The sequence below is a fragment of the Apostichopus japonicus genome, chromosome 8, assembly GCF_037975245.1.
Source record: "Apostichopus japonicus isolate 1M-3 chromosome 8, ASM3797524v1, whole genome shotgun sequence".
Taxonomy (NCBI): domain Eukaryota; kingdom Metazoa; phylum Echinodermata; class Holothuroidea; order Aspidochirotida; family Stichopodidae; genus Apostichopus; species Apostichopus japonicus.
Genome location: NC_092568.1, coordinates 16,553,517 through 16,579,696, shown reverse-complemented (window position 1 = coordinate 16,579,696; position 26,180 = coordinate 16,553,517). Strand labels below are relative to the sequence as shown.

The 26,180-nt window shown below is 37.8% G+C and overlaps 1 protein-coding gene and 2 long non-coding RNA genes across 4 annotated transcripts; 1 reads left to right on the top strand and 2 right to left on the bottom strand.

Annotated features, from left to right (window-relative positions):
- Positions 1-1,564: 1,564 nt before the first annotated feature.
- Positions 1,565-26,180, bottom strand: LOC139970743 (uncharacterized). Its single transcript, XM_071976701.1, has 7 exons — positions 25,930-26,180; positions 6,682-6,804; positions 5,507-5,545; positions 4,738-5,182; positions 4,528-4,623; positions 3,890-4,013; positions 1,565-3,505 (listed from the first exon to the last, which is right to left on the bottom strand). The coding sequence occupies exons 1-7, from the start codon at positions 26,071-26,073 to the stop codon at positions 1,672-1,674; spliced, it is 2,805 nt and encodes a 934-aa protein (XP_071832802.1). The 5' UTR covers positions 26,074-26,180; the 3' UTR covers positions 1,565-1,671.
- Positions 9,587-14,737, top strand: LOC139970745 (uncharacterized). The gene is made up of 4 exons (XR_011794203.1): positions 9,587-10,841; positions 11,412-11,672; positions 12,414-12,529; positions 13,079-14,737. It is a non-coding gene; the product is annotated as an uncharacterized lncRNA (long non-coding RNA).
- Positions 20,831-25,393, bottom strand: LOC139970744 (uncharacterized). 2 transcript variants are annotated; one of them, XR_011794202.1, is made up of 3 exons: positions 24,874-25,393; positions 22,958-23,178; positions 20,831-22,252 (listed from the first exon to the last, which is right to left on the bottom strand). It is a non-coding gene; the product is annotated as an uncharacterized lncRNA (long non-coding RNA). The 2 variants fall into 2 exon arrangements; XR_011794201.1 differs by lacking the exon at positions 24,874-25,393 and having other exon boundaries at positions 22,958-24,867.

The window sequence follows — 26,180 nt, the reverse complement described above, 5'->3', positions numbered from 1 at the left end:
GAGGCGGTACAAAACACATAGCAACAAATTTTTAATATGAGGTAAAATAATTTCAACCCAGATCCCTTCAATTCTTTTTGTTCCAAATTGGAATGTCGAATAAAGCTGGTGTTGTGCGACTCCTCCTCCATCTATATCGTTCCTGTCCTATACCGTGATGTCCGTGACAAAAATAAATTGTAATACATTCAGATGTTTCAAGGGTCATTTCTCATGGACCACATAAAACATCCACTAGTATAGGATTTTTTAACAGTCTGCAATGTATCAAAATTAATTGTGTGCATAAATTCATCCCAAAAAATGACATAGCCACGCACGTATACAAATAAAACCATATTAAACAGAAATACATGTTTTTTGTTCGTTGTTGGTGAATTAGTAAATGAATGCCGTGCATTCATTCACTCATTCATCTGTTACAGTATTTTCCCCATTAATATTCTGACATTTGCCCTTTTTTCTCGGATCATACGATGTAAAAACTTACCAAACCAACTAAGCATTATTAGACTAATCACAACTACAAACAAGGGATATATGATAAATGAAACTTGAACTGAAGTGCAGTTCACCTCGTTTTATATATGGAATCATATACTGATAGCTCGCCAAATTTCTAGATTCAAAGATGTTATGCATTATAGCCACGATGCAATGTAAAGGCGGGGAGGAGGTGAGGGTTATAACAACAGGTTGTAATGGGGTAAGGAAGTTATCAAACAATATCGTTTTTTTTTTTTACATCACGTGTCCATCACGTTGTTTTGGCATTGCAATTCTAAAGCGCATTCACAGCGCTCAAGTTTCAAGATCCCTCTCGAGGGCCTAATTAAGTATGTGTGCACATGTGTGCGGGGTGGGGGGGGGGGGTGACAGTTGGACCCGTTAATTTGAATTTAGGGGGCTAAACACAAAATCACCTAAAGACTTGCCAGCGAAATGGAACCATTTTCAGACACCGGAATTTCCCCTACTGAAGCCGACGCGACTAATAACTAGCAAATACATGATGAGTCGTTGTCTTAAACCCAACAACACTACCGGACTAGTATACATGACTATCCATGGTCGAGTTGCGCCGGGTCGTGATCAGTCCTGCAGTAGTTTACGGTGGTCTTAACTTGAATAATACGGTGGACTCGACGTACTCTTTATGTAAATTACCCCACATGCTCTGCAAGCCAGGAGATCCCTCTAAGCCTGATCTGTATATATATTTCAAAAACTGTTCTATCCTCCTACATGCTTGGTAATATAGCCAGTTTTTTAAGCCTACAAAGTTGACATAATGATGACGCTTTTACAGTCTGCCTTTGTCGCGAATGCAGTTTTTATCGCGTATTTTCAATCGTGTATTGCCAGTATCTGTAAACTCTACGAGAGATCTGGACAATTCGGATTTACCATAGTTATGTGGTCATTGTCTTAAGATAAGATTAAAGATAAAATAAGTTCCAATGATGCATGGTATAGAATAATGAACATCATAAATACTATTCCATAATATTACATTAAATTAACACAAGAAATGTACATTACTGACACACAAATCTTTGGATTTTTAAATTTTATTTTAGTACGAGTCATCAGCAACAATAATAAAAAATATTTTAGAATTTAGAGCGAACAATTTTTTTAGAGGCTTTTATGAATTGACAGCAGAAAACTTCAATTGAAAAAACGTTTTTGGAATAAAGTCAGAGTGAGGAAAAAAAGGGTTTCTTCGAGATTCGGGTACAGGAGACTGTTTGGAAGACTTCCCGTGCCGGTTAGTTGTTCGGTTATCTCGGTGCGAAGATCGTTACTGCGGTTGGCGGTTTCAACGATATAGTTAAGTCGGTGAGGACGGATGATGTAGTCAGTGGCCAGTGGTAACTCAAGGGCGCAGGCTCTATTTCTGTTTGTAAAGTCATTAGCCTGTATCACCGTAGAGTTAAGGATACCATCGCAGGATGAAAACAGTAACTCCTGGTACAGGAGACGGGTTGGAAGACTTCCAGTGCCAGTGAGTTGTTCTGTTATCTCGGTGCGAAGATCGTTACTGCGGCTGGCGGTTTCAGCGATATGGTTAAGTCGGAGAGGACGGATGATGTAGTCAGTTGCCAGTGGTAACTCAAGGGCGCAGGCTCTATTTCTGTTTGGAACGTCATTAGCCTGTATCACTGCAGAGTCAAGGCTACCATCGCAGGATGGAAACAGTAACTCCAGGTGGTAGGAGTCGTCGTCAAATGGATCTTCGTCTTCATCAGTCGTTAAGCCGCTAGAATACTCAAAAGAGGAGTACTCAGTTGGCTGGTAGGTAGACCCGCCAGAGCTCATCAGAATGTCATCATTATTGACGTCATCGATGACGTCATCTTCACTACTGATCGATGAATTAGAGGAAGAGGATGCCAGGCTGGAGGTGATGTTACTAGATGAACTGCTCAGGCTGGAGATGGTGGAGATGTTCTCATACCCGAATGGTAAATCCAGTCTGCGAGGCTCATGGCGGTGTGGAATGTCGTACATCTGCGTGAATTCATCGCTACCAAACGAGTTTGCGAATGGTAATTCGAGGTGATAAGGATTACCGTAATGGGACACTTCATCTTCATCGGTCTCTGAGTCCCAGGATGCCTCAAAGTCAAAGACACTGCTTTCGTCTGCCTGTGACTGGGTGTTAGACCTGTCAGATGCAAAGATATCATCAGCAAATGGATCCACGTAGTCCTCTTGAGTTAAAAGCGATGAAGAACTGGAGGGAGATACCAGGCTGGAACTCGAGTCACTGGAGGGAGGCGATACAGTGCAGAAGTTATCAAACTCCAATGGTAAGTCAATGGCGTATGCTCCATTATTGCGTGGATTGTCGTTCTCTCGGATCGTAGAGTAGAGGCTATCATCGGATGATGGAAACAGTAGCTCGAGGTGGTAGGAGTCATCTTCAAATGGATCTTCGTTTGCTTCAGTCTCTGAGTAAAGGCTGTCAAATGCCATGACATCATCAACAGATGGTGCGGTGTAGTCCTCTTGACTAATAATTGATAAAGACAGCAGGCTGGAAGTCGAGCCACTGGAGGAAAGCGACAATCTTGAAGTGGTATCAGTAACCGATGGTAACACAAGAGTGCGTGCTTCATTTCTGTATGGGACGCCGTATTTCGTGCTTGTACCACCAATGGTCGATTCATGGTTGGAAGCAGATGTAGAGGTACTGATCTCGTCTGGTCGGTTGTGTGCAGATCTCTTTCTATTATTCAAGCCGCAGATGACGTCTGGCGTGACAGTAAAGAATGACGAATGACACAGAACTGGGGGCAACCGACTGAAACTGCTGACGATGGGTGAAGATGACCGACTTGAGGTGGTAACAGTTGGTGAAGATAGCACACTAGAGGTTGTGACGATTGAGGTGGTGTAGACAGATGACGAAGACTCATGACGAAATACATCTTTAATACTCCTGGCACCATGGTCAATTGTTATTGTTGGTGAATAACGAGTTGGGTGTAGAAAACGTCTACGAAACAATAGATAAGAAACATTTTATAATCGTTGAAAACCTACACACTCATCTTTTTGTAATACAATCAGGCAAATTTCTCCACCTAGTTTAATTGAAGTCCAGTTTCAAATTTACTGAGAGCGAGTTCCATAAAGGGAAGGGGGGGGGGGGGGGTTAGAGCCCATCCTTTTATCTTTGTATATACAACTTCTTCGGTTTCTCCCAAAATTATCACAGTGGAACTATTGTTCACATATTGGGAGGATAGAGAAGAATATCGATAAGCCGTCTTTAATTTATAACTATTGCGAGGAAATGTAATGATAATGAGATGCTTTTAAATGTCAGTTATTATGTTCATTTTTCTTGCCACTGTTATTCATCATTGCATGGATTTACCTCTGCCGGATCTTATGACCGATGTTTTCTTCAAGTGCACGAGTGTCATACGAGGAAGATCCCCATGGCAATAATTGCACAGTTCTACATATCCGGTTCTTGTCCTCAGGAATGCCGCCGTCAGCTAAAGGGAGTAAAAAAAAAAATTAAAAACGTTACAAAATGTTAAAAATGTTTGTACAATCTGATTTTGCATCTACAAATGAATAATTGTTTTGAGAGGAGACAGATTAACTGTACTAACAGTAACTAGAAAATGTAAAGAAATTCAACCTGTGACTATTTGGTTCGCCTCTTAAGGACTGAGAATACATTTACTCATGTCTTTTTCTTGACGAATATACTGACCAGCTTCGAAATAATCATTGCCGGGAAGATGATAACTGATGTTAACATTTAAGAAGGTGTGATGTGCATATATAAACAATTCATGTTACGGTAATAGTTCTTCGCTTGAAAATCAACTTAACAATTGTTAAATAACACAGTGAGGGTATATATGAATCTTTGGGAGACTAAACCATAAGAATATTTCTTACAATTATCATATACAGGTCGGGAAGGTGTTCATTTGTATCAGCAATGTCAGTATACATTTCCTGACGACGAAGCAATGGTTGGAAATGAATAATTCTTACCATTATCATAGAGGGCGGGAAGGTGTTCATTTGGATCATGATTTCTGTTCGAGAGTCGCCTCATGTATGTATGCAGCACGGTCTGGATGATTAAACCTGAAATAAAAGAACATAAATAATTAGAATAACAACTAATCAAGTTTAAGTAGTTACGTAATTCAATGTGACAAACAGTCTTATAGATTATGAGATGAAACCAACAAGACTTACCACAAGTAAGTACAAACAGTAAGGTGGTCATTTGAAGATAACAGAGGGCGTCCTTCAGTCGATCATTCTTGGTAGTAATTGGGCAAGTCATATTCCATTGATAATCCATTGAGTTCTCAATTGGAATCTGCTCGAAGTAACTAAGCATACCGAAGAAGACTTGATAAACGAAGGAGATGAATTCTCTATGAAAGACTAGCAACTCGTCCACCGATGATGAAAGGATGTCAAAGATGTACTTTGTCCATGAATGTAGATCCACGAATGCTTCTCTAGTTATTCGCTGGACTCGGTGGTTAACTTTGTGGTATTGGTCAATCATGCAGTATACGAGGGAGGATAAGAGGTGTTTAGTGTTTGCTCCAGTAGTCACGTGATCATTCTGAATCTGTGAATATTCATCTTCGGTATTCGTCAGGTTGGTCTTAGCATATTTGAAGCATATCTGCGAAATGTAAAAAATTATATTTATTCCTAATTTTAATGTTAATGGCATGATACTTGATTTCTCTTACGAAGGGGGGGGGGGTGGTGGATGAAAGAGGCATGCACTTACTCTCAAGATCAGCATTTTGTTGAAAGTACACGTACACCAACATACCGGGATAACACAAAGGCGATACCATTCTTTTTCCTATTGTAATAAGACAGAGCTCCAAGTCAGAAGTTAAATATGGTCTTTGAATGGAGCTACATAGACGTGGAGACTCCATGACTCCATACTAAAGGACTTACACTGGCAGACAGTGAAATGTAAAACGAAAATTACCTTATTTCGTAAGTTGTTAGTTGTGTCCTGAACCGTCATCTGTGGAAAAAAAACATGAAGAAAATTAACAAGTTGACTTTACTATTTACTAATTAAGATTATGCTTCGATATATACAGATGATATATAAATAAAAAATCTCTAAATTGTAAACACGAGACATCTTAGTATAATTCTTAGTCCATTATATACTTGCGTGAGGTTGGTATATATTAAATTTATTTGTTTGCTGTGTATTTCACCTATCTTTCCATATCAGTACCTATCTTTTGATATCCGTAGTTTTGTCTTTTTGTTTGTATTGCATTTAATATTTTAAGTTTATTTTAAATATATTTAACTTTCTGCAATATCTCCGGAATATTTACAGAGAAAGAATATAAATGACTTGACTGGGGCAATGAATAAATATTTCAGCCGTATGAAAAATTCATTTGATTTCTACAGCTGCCATTAACAATCGGTATATAAGCGTTTATATACCAGTTTAGAAATTTCACATATCATTTACGGACTTGTTTGTAGTACATAATGTACCAACTGCTTTTCTTAAATTGTACATTAACTTGTAAACGATTGAGAGTTAGGACAATTTGAAGGCGTCTTCTAATGATGAAATCATAGGCACAGTTTAGATGTTGCAATAAAGAGCATTAATTTATAGCTTCACTTCTTATCATAAAATTACTTCATGAATTGTAAAATCAAATTATCTCTGGTGTTATAAAACACATATAAATATAAACATCAATAACTTTAGAATGAAGATATTATGAGAAAAACATACATTTTCTTCTAAAAATATGAAAGTTTTCAAGTTGGCTTCGATGTTATTGTGTAACTTTGATTAAAGTCTTTTTTTTTTTAGTATCTTGCACGTCTCCCACCTTGCTCTCCAATACCCGTCTATAGTGCCTTCATCGTTCCCTTTCTACCCTTTCCTCTTCCCCAACTGCCCCTCATAACCCCCGGGGTGGGGAAGGTTGTCAATTGGAAAGGTTCCAAGGATCAGTTCTGTTAAGCATTCATTGGTTACAAAGAAAGTGAGGATTATAGCTGTAATATATGAAACATCGAAATGAACATTATACTAGGAGGCAATAGCACATTATTTTATTTATTTTCTTATGATAAACAGCAACGGATATAACCGACGTTGTGCAAGAAGATGCTTACCTTTAGTGGTTGCAGAGGGCACATCGGAAGAGATGCTTTGTCAAATGAGGAATTGGTAGATCGAGGAACGGTAGAGTTCCATTCAAGGTCAGGGTAACATCTCACGTCAGTGAGGTCCAAGGTCTAAGGTAGGGGCAAAAAGGAGCGATCCAATGAGTTGAAAGGCCGGAGTACAGGCTCGCACCCCTTAAAAATGAGTAACACTCGATCAAATGTACTTAATTCAATAGTATTTTTAGTAGCTCGCCCTCTTGACTTTTCACGCAATTTGGTCTGATCTATATATATATATATATATATATATATATATACATTGGTATATTTGTTTACTTCAACGCATGATAGCTGGGACTTAGGTTTACCTCGGGGATAGGTTTACCTGACACCAGGTAAACCTAAGTCTAGGGTCTTCTTGTTCAATCAATTTCACTTCCTTTGAGGAATGATTATTTCGAGTTAAGAGAAAACCTCATAAACTTTTCAATTCCGAAGTTACAAAAAAAAAATCGTTCATTTAAAGGGTAAAATTTCCCCTCAAAAGTGGAGGTAATTCCGAAGGGTATATAACAGAATTACGAACATGGTATATATGTTGATCCCAACTTTACACCTCGATTTTGACCAAATGCGGCTATATATAGTTCCGAAACTTATAGGTTCCTCTAATTACACTGAAATCTTCGTAATTGTACTTTTTCTTCCATTAATTTGGGATATTTAAGAAAATAAGAGTTTCTATTTTAACTGGCAAATTTACACGTAACGAAACAACGCCCCCACATATAAGCAGTTCTTTCTGTGTTCGGTGGCAGGGCAGTCGATCGGATCGTATCGTTGCTATCCCAATAGCCTACATTCAACGTTACTTTATGTGGCCTGGCCATGTATGTAGTCTACAAAGGAAAGTGCCGCAGGTTACCGTAAACGTTGCCCATTTGAAGTTGGCTTTTGGACTTTGGTGCAGTGTATGCATTGTAAGTAAATTCCTTAAAAGTGTTCCGGATATATTAATAACATTTAGAGTAAATACCTTCATGCTGAACACAAATAAATTAAGACCATGGTTAGAGTTAGAGTAGACTAGCCTAGGCCTAACGTTAGCCCTAAATTGGACCTATCAGTATTACTGGCTATGGTAAATCACAGCTGCCTGCTACTGCCTTTGCTGATACTCGGAATATGCATAAATTAAAGTATATACTTGTAACAGACTGGTCAACCTACACATTTTGCAGCCTGGTGATCTTCCAGATCTTTTAAAGTAAAGGCTTAATAATTGACGCACCTCCAAATATTACTAGGCCTAGCCTAGGCCTACTAGTACTAGGCTACTATTACTATATACTAGCCTACTACTACTGTAGCTAGTACTAGCAACTATACAGCAGGCAACCATAACTTTTTGCAGCCAAGCAGAGTTAAATATTTCATGAGTTTGAATCCATTTCAGGTATTTGCTGATCAAATTGTTTCTATGCATGTTTTGGGGCATTTGGAAATCTTACTCCCTAAAAATAACCAAAATTACCTCAATATAATACCACTAATCTCTGGGACCTGACCTTTCTGAAGTTAGAGGCTCAGAGCATAGCAAACAGCATCCAAAGATAATGGATGTTTACTTAGGCCTTCACTACAGTAAGCTCATCGACAGATGTGTCAATTTAGGAGTATGAAAGAACTTGCATTCGAGCGATGCAATTTTGAACCATTTCACGAAATATAAATCTTTGGGTACGTCTCAATCTCTCTGACATAAAATAAGGCAGTCAGAAAGTCACAACTCCACAAAAACAGATACACAAGCAAACGGAACACTACAGTAAAAGAAAGGGCCTGACAGATTCCATAAACGAGTTACAAAAGTAAAAAATGTGAAAACGTTTGCCGTCTCAGTACAATATTCATCCCCACAATATTCTCTATATGTGTTAGTGTGCATCACTAAGCCCTGTGCGTACAGTAGTAGTGGTGTGTCATTGGCTCTGATTCAGAGAACTAAGTCACACAGGGCCTCAGTGTAGCAGTGTACAACATTTTTTTGTACTGTAACATGAGTTTTTTCCCCCTGCACCTATGGGATGAATCATGGCTGAGAGTAAACAATTGAGTATTCATTTTAGAATAACAAAGCAATCATGGCTAAGTAATTTAGGCATTTTGATATTAACGTTATGATGTGGGTAGTGTTAATAGTGCTGAAGTAATAGCTTGATCAAAAGTATTCCTCAAAGTCCCACAATGCCTTCACAGGGTGACCTACTGTACAGTCACTTGAGCACTTATGGGATGAATCATGGCTTGAGTTTTTGCAAAAAGAGCAAATTCCTTGTCCAAAATTGCTAGGTTTGATCCAGTTTTACGGAGTCCCATAACAAAAAAACACAGTCTGTGATATATCAATGGAAAAGTGTAAAGATTCAATGTAACATATTTGAAAGGATTAGAGTATGTTGAAAAACCACCAGCTATGCATTTTAAGGAAATAAACAGTACCTCATTGAACCTTGCATTGTGTTCACACTAATGAGTTATGAAATTGTTATCAGTGTCTTCATCATTAAAAGCTATTAATTAGGTTGATCAATGGTCTCACATATTAGTGCAATCACAGCGGTTAAATTTCAATCAGGTTATAATGCCAAGGGAATCCAGACCTACTTCATAAAAAATTAAAAAAAATTCATGGCTCCTATAAAAATCATTCATGATAAAAACCAGCATACATACAGTATGTGCAACTAAAGTAGTTTCATATTGGGTATCATGTCCAAATGAAAGCTCTTGATTGTATTCAGTTTTCATACTTTTAAAAATGACCATCTGTGTGCAGTAATTTGGTGTTAGTAAGTAACATGAAAATGCACAAGACTAATGTTCAACAGGCACTACATAGTTCTCATGTCCATGCTACTGTATATGTGTAGGCTGCATGTACAACTTATTGTATCTTAATAATATACAGCAAAAAACTATTGAGAACTGTGATAAACAACATTTTCAAAGTGACAGTTGGGGATCTAAAAAGACCACTGAAAGCCTTCTGTAGCGATATAACATGATACTAAACATTATATATCTCTGCAAGCTAGTGTACCCTGCTTTGAGACGCATGGTTTAAATAAGGTTTTCACAAGTTTGCCCTGTTGACCCAACCACTGGCCTAGACATACCAATAAATAGATCTATGCATGCTTCAAATTGAGTTTTCACAATTTGACCATTTTTACCTAAATTACCTTTGACCTTCACCAAAAACAATAGGCTTCTTGTACTTGTGATGCATATATACATACATACTGTACCAACTATGAGATCTGTCCAATAAAGCTTACTGTCATGAGAAACTGTGTTTACAAGCTAGGATCACAAACACAGTACTCCTACCAATGCACACGCACACATATGCCATCGTGAGTGGAAAGTTTCAACATCATTGAAACCAAACATTAAAAATGAACTCAGTCATAATTCCAAAGTCTGTGTACACGAGTAGTCCTGAGCTTAAACCCTAAATGATACGTTGAGGGACTAAATGTACCGGTATACATAGTCTAGGGTGCATGCAATTTTTTAGTAAATGAACTGCATGCGGGATGAGGCATTGAACCATGCATGAATACTCAGTCAATCTCTTGAAGTGATTGCATGCTAAATTCCTGGGTACAACTTACATACCAAATAATAGATCAATATTCAAACTTAGTAGTGTGGCATTTTTCTCAATTGTTGCATATGCGGTTTCCATGAAAAAAGTGATAGCTAAATTAACTAAACTGACATGAATATTGGACAACATGTACAGTACACTAAGTATTGACATCAAATAGGGAACTGCACTGTCAAGACTTCCACTTGCAATTTATGAAACAATTATCTGGACTTATTTATGTTCATTCTCTTGTCAGAAAAGATGGCTCAAATTTGGCACAATTTGAGGAATGCATGAATGCAGAATGAGAACACCACAGCAGATATGCTCCACTTTATTGCAAGAAGTACAGGGCTGCAATTTCAAGGTCGACACAGGATATCAAAATACTGTAACTTTGAGCTGCTGGTTCATGCTGACCATGGGATGCAGAGAGAAATGGCTTATATGGAAATAAGGAGCTCTCACAAGCATATATTGCAAACATCCCAGTTGTCTTTAATATTCAGTAAGTATTGACTGTGAGATATATTTTAAATCCCTATGACCTGAAGTTAGTTTTCTAAAGTCTTCCCTTTAATATCCTCTAAGTCTGATCAACACACACTATACATAATATAAATTTACTGTACTAAGTTTCAACACGAACAAAGATGATGAAAATTTGCTGTTTATTTTCAAAAACTGTAAACGATCTAAGGCAACGGCTAACAAAGTAATGTAAGAAAGACTTTCCACTTCCCACCAAGTCCACTGCCAAACCTTTTGGTTTACTTTGCTACTTCCACCATCATAGAATGTTATCCGAATTGAAATGACTTAATGTGTAGTCTTTGAAAACCAAATGTACTGTAAATCTGCCATCTGGCAGGCTGGAATGAATTGTAGGTAGGATTGTGAAGCAAAGACTTGAGGTGTTAACACACCATCACATTTTAACCTTGATTATGATGTGTTTATTTGTACCTTTTGCAACAATGTCAATATCAAAATGTGAGGCTTTAAAAAAATATTTACATGGAATGTACTTCAGTGAAACTTTGACATATGATTGAAATGTTGTTTTGGTTCATTGTAGGTTAACGAGAGCTGATGGAATTTCTCCACAAGAGAAGGGAAGTACTGTCAATAAAATAAAATCAATAATAAAATCAAAATAAAATAAAATCAAATCAAATAAAATCAAAATAAAATAAAATCAATAAAATCTGCAGACAGAAGAATATATTTACTGAAGATCAAAATTTTCAATGAAAGGAAAGGCTTTCGATTAAAATTGGACAAACAACTTCTGTAGATATAATGAGGACTAGATTTATATGTCATTGCTTGGAGCCAGGTACGGTGCATTCTATGAGTTTGAATTTTTCTTTTTAGTTTCTGGACAGGTATATGACATGCAGCATACAAATTAAAATTTGTTAATGAATTTTCTTCCTTTACAGCATCATAAAATTCATTATTAATAATCCATTTATACAAATTCTTATGTTGCTGTATTTGAGAATAATTTTCGTTAGTAAAACAAAGATTTTAATCATATTCATTACATTAACTATTATTCATGTAACTCCCTTACTTCACTGTATCAAATAAAACATTGTTTCACCAATCCATTATTCCAGTTGTTATACTGCTGGGAGGGGAGACACCAAGGTCTTTTAATACTTCAGTTACCCAATTAATGCTAACTAGATGCTCAATAATGCTTCCCACAATGGGGATGTTGGATCTAGCAAACCTTAAGTCTAGTGGACCCTCAATGTAATGGGCATCCTCCCCCCCCCCCCCCCATGCTGGTACTGCATGTGGTATACTTTTGTTAGTGAAACTAAGAGTTTCATCCTAGTCATTACATTGAGGGATGCTCTTTATTAAACTCCTTTACTTCACTGCAGCGTATTGGTAATCAACTATTCTAGTTGTAATGTTGCTAGTACTGTATTTGAGAATCCTTTTGTTAGTGAAACGAAGAGTTAAATGCTATCCATTACATTTAGGAGTACTCTCTAAGTGTCTACCTTCACAACATCATATCATAAATTATTAACAATCCATTATCTCTTTATATTTATGGCAGAGCTGTAGTCGAGTCCAATTACCCAGAGCCCGATCCAAGTCCGAGTCCATCTTGTCTGAGCCAAATACAAGACCCCTCAAGTCCGAGCCGACTCCAGATACCAAAGATCACCTTTGGTAAAAATTCTTGAACTGTTATGATAATTATGCACCCAGGAGGAAATTTACCTCATGCTATAATTTTTTCGGACCAGATAAGTGACAGCAAGCTCTTCCTGGTTCATAAATGTTATAAAACTACTGGGAGGGGAGACACCAAGGTCCTTCAATACTTCAGTTACCCAATAAATGCTAACTAGACGCTCAATAATGCTTCCCACAATGGGGGTGTTGGGTCTAGCAAGTCTAGTGGACCCTCAATATAATGGGCATCCCTCTTGTTGGTACTGCATGTGGTATCCTTTTGTTAGTGAAACTAAGAGTTTTATCCTAGTCATTACATTGAGGGATGCTCTTTATTAAACTCCCTTTTTTCACTGCATCGTATTGGTGATCCATTATTTTAGCTGTAATGTTGCTAGTACTGTATTTGAGAATCCTTTTGTTAGTGAAACGAAGAGTTTAATGCTATCCATTACATTTAGGAGTTAACTTTCTAAGTCTCTACCTTCTCAACATCATATAATAAATTATTAACAATCCATTATCTTTTTATATTTATGGCAGAGCTGTAGTCGAGTCCAATTAGCCAGAGTTTGAGCCAAGTCCGACCCCACTTGGTATGAGCCAAATCCAAGACCTTTCAAGTCCGAGCCGACTCCAGATATTCAAATATGATCACCTTTGGTAAAAATTCTTGAACTGTTATGATAATTATGCACCCAGGAGGAAATTTACCTCATGCTATAATTTTTTCGGACCAGATAAGTGGCAGCAAGCTTTTCCTGGTTCATAAATGTTCAGCCCGGGCGCTCAACTTTCAAACCATGCAGGGAGAGGCAAAATCATATTCAAACCACGACCACCGCCAGGTTAGAACCAGCTTGTGAGAACCCTGCTCTACTAAAAGTGAAATTCTAGTTACATTTAGGATTGCTCATTAAGATTTTCAAATCATCATCATTGTCATGGTTGCTACTTTTTCTGATGTCATTTGTGAATTATTGTGATTGTTGCCATGTTACATTGCCAGTATCAGGTTTGCTTATTGTTCTCTCAAAATTGCAGAGTAGAAGGAAGAAATGTTAGCTAATAGTTATTATACCATATGTTCTTGGTCTCTAAATTGTTTACGCTGAGGTCAGTATGAACAGAAGTGTTTATAATAGTTTTCCTTTCTGTTAAAGTATTTTCTGAATCATTTCATTAATTTTATATTTATACTGGAATTTTCAGTAGGTGTTGGCCTCATTGAGGGTCGAGGCTACTCAAGGTCAGTAGAGTAACATAGAGCATCTAACTCAACAAGGAAAAGTTGGTAGTCATATGTAGTGCATATAGGTTTCTGACATTGAGTACTATTCTATAAACAGTATAGCAGAAGCCCATGTGAGATAACTAGATATCTGAATCTGAAAGCCATGTTAACATGATAGTTCAATATTGGAATGATGAATGGAAGTTTGTATGCAGGTGTATCATGTGCTGAGCTCTTAGCCAAGTCAAAGGTTATTTGAGGCCAATATAGGTAAAATCTGAAAACCTTCATGATCCCATACTATCTAGTATCTGACTAGTAGCTGCTTTAATAGCTGAATCTTAGGGCAATTAATATATTTATCAGAACAAGTAATGTACCTCAAAAGACTTCTTAAGCTCTTTTGAGCCCCATTCAATATTTCAGTGTATTAACTTCATCATTCTTTTCACAAATTTACTCCAAATTGCTAGTTTCATGTTCTGGCAATGAACCTTTGTCATATCATGTTGCATGAGTGCTGTAACTGGTTTACAAGCTTGCAAAAGTCTTAAAAGGAGGATAGGGTGTTGGGATAAATAGTTCAAAATAATATTAACAAAATTGTACCATATTTTGCTTTTCTTTTTTCCCATATGTTGCCACTGCTTGAATAAGACTAGTTGATAGGACTTTTTGTGAGCTCCACCTTTGACAACAAGGTACAGTAGACTTCAACTGCATCTTGTTGGCAACATCCTAGGAAAGTTTCAATAAACACAGATGTTTCTATAAATGAGGAATCTGATGAACATTCCAATACTGCAAGTCTTTATTGGACATTTCAGCAGGAGGCAATAACCAATTCTGCTATCGTTACATACTGTAGGTCCTTCATAAAATGCCACTTAAAGAACTGTATTACTTCCTTGGAAGGTGAATTTTATTGTCAAATACAACATATGTCAAATATTTAGTTTCCCAACCTGTCCAACACCTCCCCCCCCCACCCCTCCATTTATCCCAAGTAGTTTACAGAAACTGGGACAGAACATTTTTTTGTGGGAAACAAGGTTAAATAATGTTGTTTGAGGTATTGAGCATTTATCTATATGTCCCTTTCGAAACTAGATAGGAGGAAGTAGCAAACAATGCAAGGAAAACATGAAGTTCAAGTGGATGCTTTAATTGCTTTTACCCAAAACATTGCTATATTCATTGATAAATATAATCCACTTCAAATTCAGTACCGTTATACAACATGCAAAAGAGTTATGATATTGATGTACTTTCTGAATTTAGACCATTGCAGGTGAACAAGTTTAACATTGGTTTTTAATTTGACTGTATGTAGAAAACACCGGTTACATAATGAACCTCAGATACAATGTCGTGCAAATGCATATTACTGCTAGGAGCTGTTTAACAAACAGTGAAAGAAAAATTTATTACTTAACTATCAAAAGATTCGCAGAACTCCACTCCTTCAACAATATTTACAGTGGTGCAGACTTCAAAGCAGTGCAAGGGCAACAACTGTCTATCTCTTTAAGAAATTTCCAAGTGCTTTCATTTCTAGCATTTGCATATGTTCAAAAAAAAATGACAAATTAAAAGATGTGGTCTTTTCAACATGTTACCACATCTCCCCCCCCCCCCCTCTCTCCCCCATCAAAAAAGTATTGCATGTACAGCAGTAACCCTTTTTGTACATGTGCAATATATAGGGCAGAGCCTTATTCATGACTTGACCAAGCCCTTTATCCATTTGAATAGCACAAGTTATGTCAGTGGTATTCACATCAATGCCTCATTAAAAATGTGCCTCATGGTGAATTTTCTAGCTGATAGCATGAATGTGAATGAGCTGAAGTTGTTGAAGTTGCTTTGTTTATATATTTCTGAAAGTAACATGAAATTTCATATTGATTTTTAATGAAAATATTTGCATTTATCAGTAATAAACAGAAAGAAGACATAATGATTTCTGCTAAAGTGTCTTATCTCTGCCTCTTATGTTACAAATGTGTTCATTGGTTGGTCCTTTTACTTCGAACATATTGCTCCCTAACTCAGCAAACCCATATTCGATCTGAAGATGCTAATTCAGACAGCTTACTGTTCTAGCAAGTTCTCGATCAATTATATTGATGAATTTGCATCTGGATGAATTTGCACTGGATGAATTTGAATCATGCCAACTATGTAAGGAGCCATTTCTTTGAACCTTGCAAGACTGTGCGAAAAATATATCATTCATTGGTCTGCATGGTATCGAATCTCCATGATGACCACTCATGAACGACCCTTCGACCGCGGACCGGCAGTAGGCTATAGTTGCTGAAAAACCTGACGTGACATAGCGCATAGGCCGAGATATGTCATGATATTTCAAAGCAACTTACCAGATTGTCTTTTTTCTTCTATTTCTCTAAACTATTTGATGACCATATCAAGACATGGGGATCTCAAAATAAAGGATGCTGTGAAACTTTAGAGCAGCTTACAAGGCCTGGGAAGTGTTATTTCCAACGATCTAGGAGGTCTTTATAGCTGAAAATTTCCCGTATGCTGAGCGCCAACCCATATGGTGGCACTCCACTCAGGTAGTAACAAGACGCCCTCCCAGGAATTGTTCAAGGCCCCCCCCCCAAGCGCCCACCCCCTCCACTGGAACAATCCTGGCTACGTCACTGCATGTACCACAGGTTTATCTGATATCAAAGTGAAAGCGGCTTTCCACAAGAATAAAGAAAGCATATCTACATTTTTGTGTAACACCTACACAACTCAATCCCCACGCAAACAAGGCTACCTACGTATAGTTTTCATTGAGGATTCCAATAATTCCTGCAATTTCCTACCAATAACATATGGAAAGTCACTCCTGTTATCGTGGCGGAGCTAGGGGTATTGGTAAGAGGGGGTGAGAATGGTCTGTATGGGCGCTTTCGACTTTATCTAAGCGGAGCGCCACCACAGGTTGGCGCAGAGCGTACAGAAATCTTTTGAGTAAAGATACTCCCTATATGGCCGGAAATGACCCTTTCCGGGCCTTGCTAATTTGCAGATAAACGAAGAATAAATAGGTGTCATCGCCAACAAAATGTGACAAATGTCAATAGGTAGATGAGAGCGCCATAAAAAAGTCAATACTCGCGAATAAGTAAAAGAAGTGATCAATAGCTGAAAAGGGCGCCAGCAGTCCATATTAGTCCGTTGAGGGGGGGGGGGGGCATCCGCCCCTGACTGTATTGACGCTCCGCCACTGTTGGGAGCTCAGTGTAGGAAGAGAAGGGGGGAGAGGGAGGGTATTTTTTAACGGTTTGGGTGAGCGTCTGCAATGATTCGTAATGACATGTTATCACAAGCGTTCAACATGCTCAAATAAAAAGAATGAATGAGGAGGAATTCATATCACTTTTCAATCATTTTTTGAAACAAATTGAGCGAATTGATCGCTAGTAATCTTGAAATTGGTTTTATCACGGTCATTGTCATGTTTCTGATATGTACCTTTCTCATATAAAAGAATTCTGTACGTAATGTTATCAGAAATACTTTTAAAATGACACCAAAGAGATTAAAAATTCTTTTCGAATTTGTTAATAATATTGTCTTTTAAGAGACACCGTAGACACGTTGCTCGGTTGGATTTACTGCAATAGTGGCAAATGGAGACCAATATCCGCACTTAGTGGACCTAATGTTATAGTCGTGCATTGACCTTGAACAGAGGGGCCTACCGTGAAAACGTACGGAAAATTCATCCTTTTATATCTCAGCGAGACAATTCCACTGGATACAATAATACGACTCAAAAGTCCTTAGATGTGGTTATCATAACAATCACAATAAAAGATATGTATGAAAAGCAGAACAAAGATATGATGGAAACTCAAATGTGGACCAAAAAACGATGTCCCTACGGATGCCGTTTAGTGACATTTACATAATTTGTGTGTAGTAGGTTCCGTAGCTCTTTTGTGGAAAAACTTTGTAATATGCTTAAAGTTGGTAGTTCATCCATGCTTTAGATTAATGAGAGACATAGATCATCACGTTTTATGAGGAGGGAGGCTATTTTTAAAAATCTGGGTAATAGGTACTGTAACTCTTTTCTTGGAGAAAGCTTGGAATAGGCGGATAAGGAAGAAAGTTTCGAGTTCCTTCCACGCATTAGATAAATGAGGGACCTAGTTCATCACGCTTTGCGAGGATATCTCATATATTAGGTGTAAGAGAAGCGGTGATTGTAAGGAAGGGAAGGGGGAGAATGGGGGGGGGGTAAATGATGTTACCAGGGGACCTAATAATTTGTCCTAAATGAGATTTAAAAAATTCATTAATGTAAGTAAATTTCATTACTGCCTGCACTCGCTGATTTCTTTTAACCCTATAGAGCGGAGTGTGTGAGGTGAAGAAGGGTAGGGCAGGATGGGGGAGGGATGATAAATGACGATGTAACCAGGGGGCTAATAATTCGTTCAATAAGAGATTTGAAAATATATCATTACTGCCTGCTCCCATTGATTTCTTTCAAACCTAAGTTACGCTTATCGGAAGACTATACGCCGATAATACAATTCTTTAACAAGGAGATGCTTCTAATTTATTAAACTGTGTAACTTTCACTAATCTATAGCTATTTGAAAAAAAATATGCTTTTAAGTTGAAAGACTCAGTAAGGATCAATTAAGTAGAACAAGGATCGTTGCGTGCTGCGTGTAACGATGAAGTTTCCTACATTGGGATGGAAGAGTATCAGGGAGTGTAAGATTGAGTGGGAAGTTAAATGACGGTGTAACTGAGAAATTAAAAAAATCTTAGTGATAAAATCATTATTGCTTGCTCTTTGCTGATTTAACATTAGAATAAGTGTCTCTAATCATTAGATATTCCTTTAACATACGAGGTTCGGTTGGGGAAGGGGGGGGGGGGGTACTAGACGGATTGACGGGGAAGAAGATTGGGAGCCAGTGGCGGAGCTAGGGATATTGGTCAGAGGGGCGAGAAAGGTCTGTACGGGCGCTTTCGACTTTATCTAAGCAGAGCGCTACCGCAGGTTGGCGCAGAGCGTACAGAAATCTTTCGAGTAAAGATACTCCCTATATCGCCGGAAATGACCCTTTAGGTATAGGTGTCATCGCCAACAAAATGTGACAAATGTCAATAGGTAGATGAGAGCGCAATAAAAAAGTAAATAATCGCGAATAAGTAAAAAGTGTTGAATAGCTGAAAAGGGCGCCAGCTTCCCATTTGAGTCCGCCCCCCCCCCCGCCTGACTGTATGGACGCTCCGCCACTGCCTGTTATGACATTAGAAACAAATACTGATATGAGATGAGTGTGGTATATACCTACTGGCGACTGATAACAGTATTATAGTGCATGTTCTAGCCTTTTGACATCGTATGAATCTAGCAGACAACGTACAGGTACCGTCTGGTACCATTATCCGTTTTGAGTGATATTTAGGGGTTCTAGGACAAAATCCCCCGGACAAAATCCCCCCAGACAATATCCCACTGACCCATACAAAGCCTGCCTGCAACAACCAGCGATGGCCCAGGTGTGACAGTCAAGGCATGGGACATTGCACTGGTTAGGGTACCGTTCAGGGGATTGGTCAGGGTACTAGTGAGGGTACTGGCGAGTGTAACTGTGAGGGCTCCTGTTAGGGTACCTGTGAGGGTACCGGTCAAGGTACTGGTCATGTGACTGGTCAGGGTACCGGTCATCATACTGGTCACTCTACCAGTCAGGGTTCCACTCAGTGTACTGGTTAGGGTACTGGTCAGGATACTGGTTAGGGGACTGGTCCGGAGTTCATTGAGGGTAATTGCAAGGCTACCTGTTAGTGTGGCCATGGGATATAGCTCCATGTTGTGACATTTAAGGGACCGGTCAAATTACTGTTTATTGTACCAGTACTAGTAAGGGTACGTGTCAGAGTATGTGTCAGGGTGCCTTTCAGGATACCAGTTGGGATACCGGTCGAGGTACCGGCCGGGGTACAGTCCAGGGTACTGGTCAGGGAGGAGCACCGGTGGGGGTAACTGTCAGGCTCACTATTAAGGTACCGGTCGGGGTATGGTCGGAGTACTGGTCCGGGAACCACTGAGAGTACCAATGGAAATACTGGTGAGGGTACCGGATGACGGTACTGGATGACGATACCGGGGACCGGGATGACGCATTTTTGTAAAGAATTAATGGGATTTTTTATAGCTTGGGGAGATTTTGGCTTGGGTGGATTTTGTCCTAGGGGGATTTTGTCCAGGGGGATTTTGGCTCTGGGGGATTTTGTCCTAGGGGGACTTTGTCTGGGGGATTTTGTCCTGTCACCCTATTTAGGTATTAGTATTGGACCAAAAACAGTATTAATGTCGGCACAAAACAAACGTTAAAGAAAGCTCAAATGTTGTTTGTCCATCTCTAACATCCCTGGTGGAACCATGGAAATATTTGAAAATTGTCAGCACTGTGGCAAGTCCCCAGACATTTTGATATGTTACCATTATAGTTAACAAATTGGGTAAGCCTGTTCAGGGAATGATGATAAGCAGCCCCTCCACTTTTATGTTTTTGACAAAATACTATACACTCAAAGCCAGATTTTTAAAGCAAAAAAATTATGGCTCAGGAACTAATGGTATACTGACAGTTTTGAACTAAAATCGACAGTGAATATTACATGAATTTCATCAGAACATAATTTAAGTAATGTATAAATGCATGCACAGTTGCAACTGTTCACTGTATGTTTATTTTTTTCACTCCTCAGAGGAATACTGCTACAAACAGTCAAACAACAAACAATTTTCAATTGATTAGGAATACAACAGAAAGTGTCCCTTTCTGTACACTACTGTACAGTATACTGTGTTGCTGACTCAAAACATAAACAGAGATAGAGGCAGTGAATGTGATTGCTTAAAATTCATCAAAAATTGTTGACGATTTGCTTTTTTAAACTTCTACCCAGAAATCTGGCTTATTACCAAACACATACAGTAGTGGAGATTAGCATGATATTAAAAGACGAGACACAATAAAAATTGTACAATCATATTCAAGCAGTTGATTGTAATTTCAATCCCAGTTTATATTTTCCACAAAATTTATTTCACATAAACCAGGATACTTGCACTATTACATTACCTCAATTTACTGACCTCTCTCATACATGAGAAACATTTTGGGAACTAACTTATACCTCAAGTATTTATCTAGACTTACCAGTATAGGCACATGTATCCAATACCGTAACCAATGCAAATTACCACAATATCATGGAGTTTCCATGCTTGGAGGGACAAAATTATACACAATACCCCTGGATTGCACAATTTCATACCTATAGTTACAAATGTTGTGGTTTTACAGTATGTTTCATTGGGCTGCACTAGGTTTCCATGACATTGGTGCTAGTTGCATGTGCCTTTGCTGTATTCACTCCCCTCAATTTTGAGGGGAAATAATTTAATTTTGTTTAAAGAATAAACTGGTTCTTGGTGTAATAAAAGACCACAAGCTTTCAGTAATTAAGTCAGGCCTAAAATTGTAAACTTTTCCCACAGCATAACCCCTGAACCCCACTTGTAGAATTGTGAAATTGTGGTTCAGGAACAATGCAGTGTACCCCTGGAGATTTTGAGGGATAAAAGTTTGAAAGATTTTTATAATAGTAATCTGCTTAACAAATACCCTTAGTCCTGCACAAGTATCTGTGTGGTGGTTGTTGAAAATTACTGTACTATGGCTTGCTGATCTTGCTTGGAATACAAAATTAAAACATCTTAAAACATGAGAAATGCATTTAAGAACAGTTAAAGCAAGGTAAGGCAGCAAAATATCCAGTAACCTCAACACTTAAGCATCAGGACCACTTCAGTTGTATAACAAGTTCCATGTTCTTGACAAGCAGCTGCAAATGTTCCCTAATACTTACAAAAACATGTAGTGCCACAATGTCACCAAACTAAAATATTTCAAGAAGTACATTGCAAAAGAATGAGTCCATTTATACAGTTAAATATGTAGAAGACTTCCCATGAAGACTGGTCTGCATTCTCTTGGTTCTGTCTGCTTGAAGCTTATAATATTAATTTCCTCTATCTTTTATATGGTGTAACAGTGTAACATATCCTGGAACTAGTTAGTTTTCTGTTACTGCTACTACATTACTGTGCCAATCCAACAACTATTCCCAGCAACTTCCTAACTCCATTGAAAGATGTGCTGTGTCCCAGAGGATATACATGAGATGTGTGAATCTACTTCACGATTTACAGGACATACTTTTGCTTTGCTTGGCATCGGCTTCAATGCAAGCTTTTAATTGATAAGCCCAACAAGGAGCTACTGTATACTACTATGTACAGCATGATGAAAAGCTTGGTTGATGATTGTATTCACCCCACTGTAAACTGTGTGATAATCTTGCCTGGCATTTCTAATTAGAGCATATCCTTTGCTGTATTAGCCTGTAGATCTATCCATCTGTTGGTACAAAAAGAAAAGCTTTCTCTTAAAGATATGTTGATTTGGTCCCAATTATAGCACGCGCAATATAGCTTGGAATGTTTTGCGATTACCGAATAGACCTCACACTCTACAAATGAAGAAAACAATGAACTGCTTTACAAAACTAAATCTCCTGTAATTCAGCCAATATTTTAATCATCTCACAACCTTTCATATATACTATTTTCACTGTAAATTTCGTTTATCCATCCCATTTTGGGCCCATTAATTCTTGATTCATCTTGCCTTGTATACAACATTACACATTTTATTTATGCAGCCATGCATTCAATTGGAGCTGAAACAGCTACCTACCATAGCAAGTGCTTTTAAAAGTTGCAAGTCATTCAAGCTTTACCAATTGTAAAGATTTCAAAATTTAAATATGCATGTACATTTTATGTGGACCTAGCCTGACAATTTGGTGTTGTCTTGCATTGACCTTTAAGATTAAAAACCAGTGAGTGGATATAGCTCTAGTGTAGTTAAATACTATGGAGAAAGAGGAAAAGATACCACCACATTAACCAGATCATACAAAAGTTTTCATCCCTTCTGATTGTTTCTTTCTTCATTCCATAACTTTGGAATAAATTACCTTAGATGTTACTCGTATTTGAGATAATAGAGTCCTATGGTATCAAGTTTATGCGATGTCAAACCTACAGAATATTAACTTACTTTTTGGTTAATTCAGAAAATATCTTCCATTTTGCTGTCAATGATGCAGTAGGTCACCACATCAGTCTGTCCCAGACGGCATCTGTGCTCTAGCTATGATTGCTGTCGTTCCAACATTGACTTTTTCACTGCATGGCAGCTACATCGTACAGTGTTATTCCCTTGGATAGTGGGCTGTTGTCATTCATCTTGAGATTGAGAATGTTGATCATCAAATTTGTCTGAGAAAACATTAACAGTGCCAATCAAATAAATATCAAATGGTCAGAGTGTAGATGTGCATTATTTCAATTTTTATTGTACACTTCTCTCCAATATATTTTGGGCCAATACAGAGCTCAGATCTTAAACACTGAATATTGCACATTTAGTCAACTTGGTATTACTTATGGATCTAAATAGACTTAACAAAATGACTTACAGTATATGCAAGGGAGGGGATAGAAGGCTTTATCAAATTTTTGTGTTATATAGATTTTTGGAGGATGGTAACTTTTAATTAGGTGCACTCAGCTTTTGTAATAGTTACATTATGGAAATGTACTGACTCAATAACCTTTTGGATGCATGGCATTGTTATTTTGTACAAATTTTGGCTAGTTATAAATAAGACACTTGAAACACAATGCATCACTTGAGAGACTTAGATTAAAGGTATTCTGCATTGGCCCAAATTTGATGCCGGATTTTCTAGTATTATATCCTTTAACTGTTTTTATTGATACCCTCACTGGGATATTCAGACATCTTACAGTACAGTGGTGTCTAGAATGTCTGAGAATATTTTGGAGAGTAAAGACTTCCAAGAACTTTTTGAAAAGTTCTAGCAATTATAGCATCTTTTATTCAATACAGGCTACTTGTAAGTTACATTTGCATGGTGACTTCAGTCTAAAATAATCTAGGCATAGCTACTGTACAGTATAGTAAAGGCTTCATAATTGACGCACCCCCGTAATTGACGCACCTTAAATTATTACTAGCAACGATACAGCAGGCCACCTAAACTTTTTTGCAGCCAAACAGAATTACATATTTCATGAGTTTGAATCCATTTGAGGTATTTGCTGACCAAATTGTGGTATTTTTTAAGCTTTTAACACCCTCCCCCCAGTTTTGCACATTTTTTGGCCATTTGGAAATCTTACACCCTTAAAATACCCAACATTACCTCAATATGAGAACACTACTCTCTGGGACATGACCTGTCAGAGCTTAGAGGCTCAGAGCATAGCAAACAGCATCTTAAGTCAATGGATGTATACCAAGGCCTACACTACAGTTAGCTTATCGACGAATGTGTCAATTTAGGGGTATGAAAGAACTTGACACGGCAGACATTTTGTGGTCAAATTCTGCTCAATTGTACGGTGCATAAGCACAGAACCTTAAATATTTTGAGATTAGAACATTTCTGAGGAACTACATATATGAAAAACACATACAGTTGAGTAATTTGGATTTTTCCTTGATAGATATCATTGATCAAATCCTTAAGTGCGTCAATTATAAGCCCACCATGCTACAGTATCTGGTCATGATTAGGGCAATGTACAGTAACATAATTGTCCAGCAAAATCTAAGGCCATATATGATACATACATGCACAGTAGGCTAAGAAGTTAAGCTGACCTACTTGAAATCTAATTTCTCTGGCAGTTGGTATTAATTTGTAGCTCAAACTACAGACCAGTTTACCCTTGACCCAATGCTAAGGTAGTGTTAGGACTTGGACTATGGCCCTAGGCTACAGCCGAACGTAGGCTAGGCCTTACAAGTTTTAGGCTAGAAGCTAGTCTAGACTATAGTATTGAAATATGGGTATGAACAAATAACGTGAAGCTGTATGCAACAACGTTACAATATCAACGTTATTAATATCACCAAACTTTATTGACTAATCTCATGGACCTTACCTGAAGTTGTTGGTGAGACGTTTTCGTTTTAACGGTACTTTTTTTAAGAAAAAGTCAACAAGGGAAGAACCTGGGCACGAAAACCAAACTACCCGGCGAACGACTGACCCGATCTCAAGCCCAGTCCCCTTGCATCGAGAGGAAACAGATACTGCACATCATCTTATATTAGCCGAAACTGTTATTGGGTTGCATGCAATGCAGCCGACGGGTATGCTTTAGCGTTAGCCCTGGCGTATACAGTGTACACAGTGTAGAGCGTATACACTGAATACAGGCTACTGCCGCTGTCAAGAAAACTACGGATGCCTGTACGTCAGGTCAACTTATATACCAACTGGGGGATATACTTTGAGAGCAAGACTTAGGTTTACCGTAAGGGTTTGACCAATTGGATTTTTCCTTGCCAAATGACCCAAAAAGTAGGTAGCAACTTATAACGACTGAAATGCAGTCCTAGTACTATAAGGTATACTGATGTAAAATTTCAAGTTGATCCAATCATTTCACCTCAGGTAAACCTAAGCACCAACTTGGAGAAGTAAACGTAAATACCAATCCAGTGCTATATATATATATATATATATATATATATATATATATATATATATATATATATATATATATATATATATATATATATATATATATATATATATATATATATATATATATATATATATATATATATATATATATATATATATATATATATATATATATATATAGTCCCTATTCATATAAGTTACCATTCAATAGAAAATTGCATAATGTGTATAGCCTTTAGGCCTTTATATGCAATTAAGCATTTGTGTTAGGTTTCAACTTATTGAACTGCCATATCGATTGATTGAGTCAGTTAGCCAAACCTAGATGAAATATCGGTTACAGAAAGAGAAGTGTGTTAATTGATTATCTGACAAACATAAATAAATTGTTCACTTTCGTCCCCAACACCGTCTACACTGGATGATTTTGGTAACGGAAGGAATGAAAAGGGGTCTTTCTGTAAGAAGAATGGTATAAATGCAGATTTACATTTAAACTGCTCCTTACCTGGTTGAGACTGGTGATTTCAGATGGATTTACGTCAGCACAAATCCCAACACTTTCCATATTAACGTGTAAAGGCACATTAATGATAGTACGTGCAACTAAACAGAGCACACAAGCTGCTCCGAAGAAGAAAATGCGAACCATTTAACTTCGATATAGGTAAGCTGGTATTGATAGATTTTTGTATACGATGTGTATTAATGATGAACGAGCCAACATATGAATCCGTGTATGTGTGGTTGGCAAGAAAT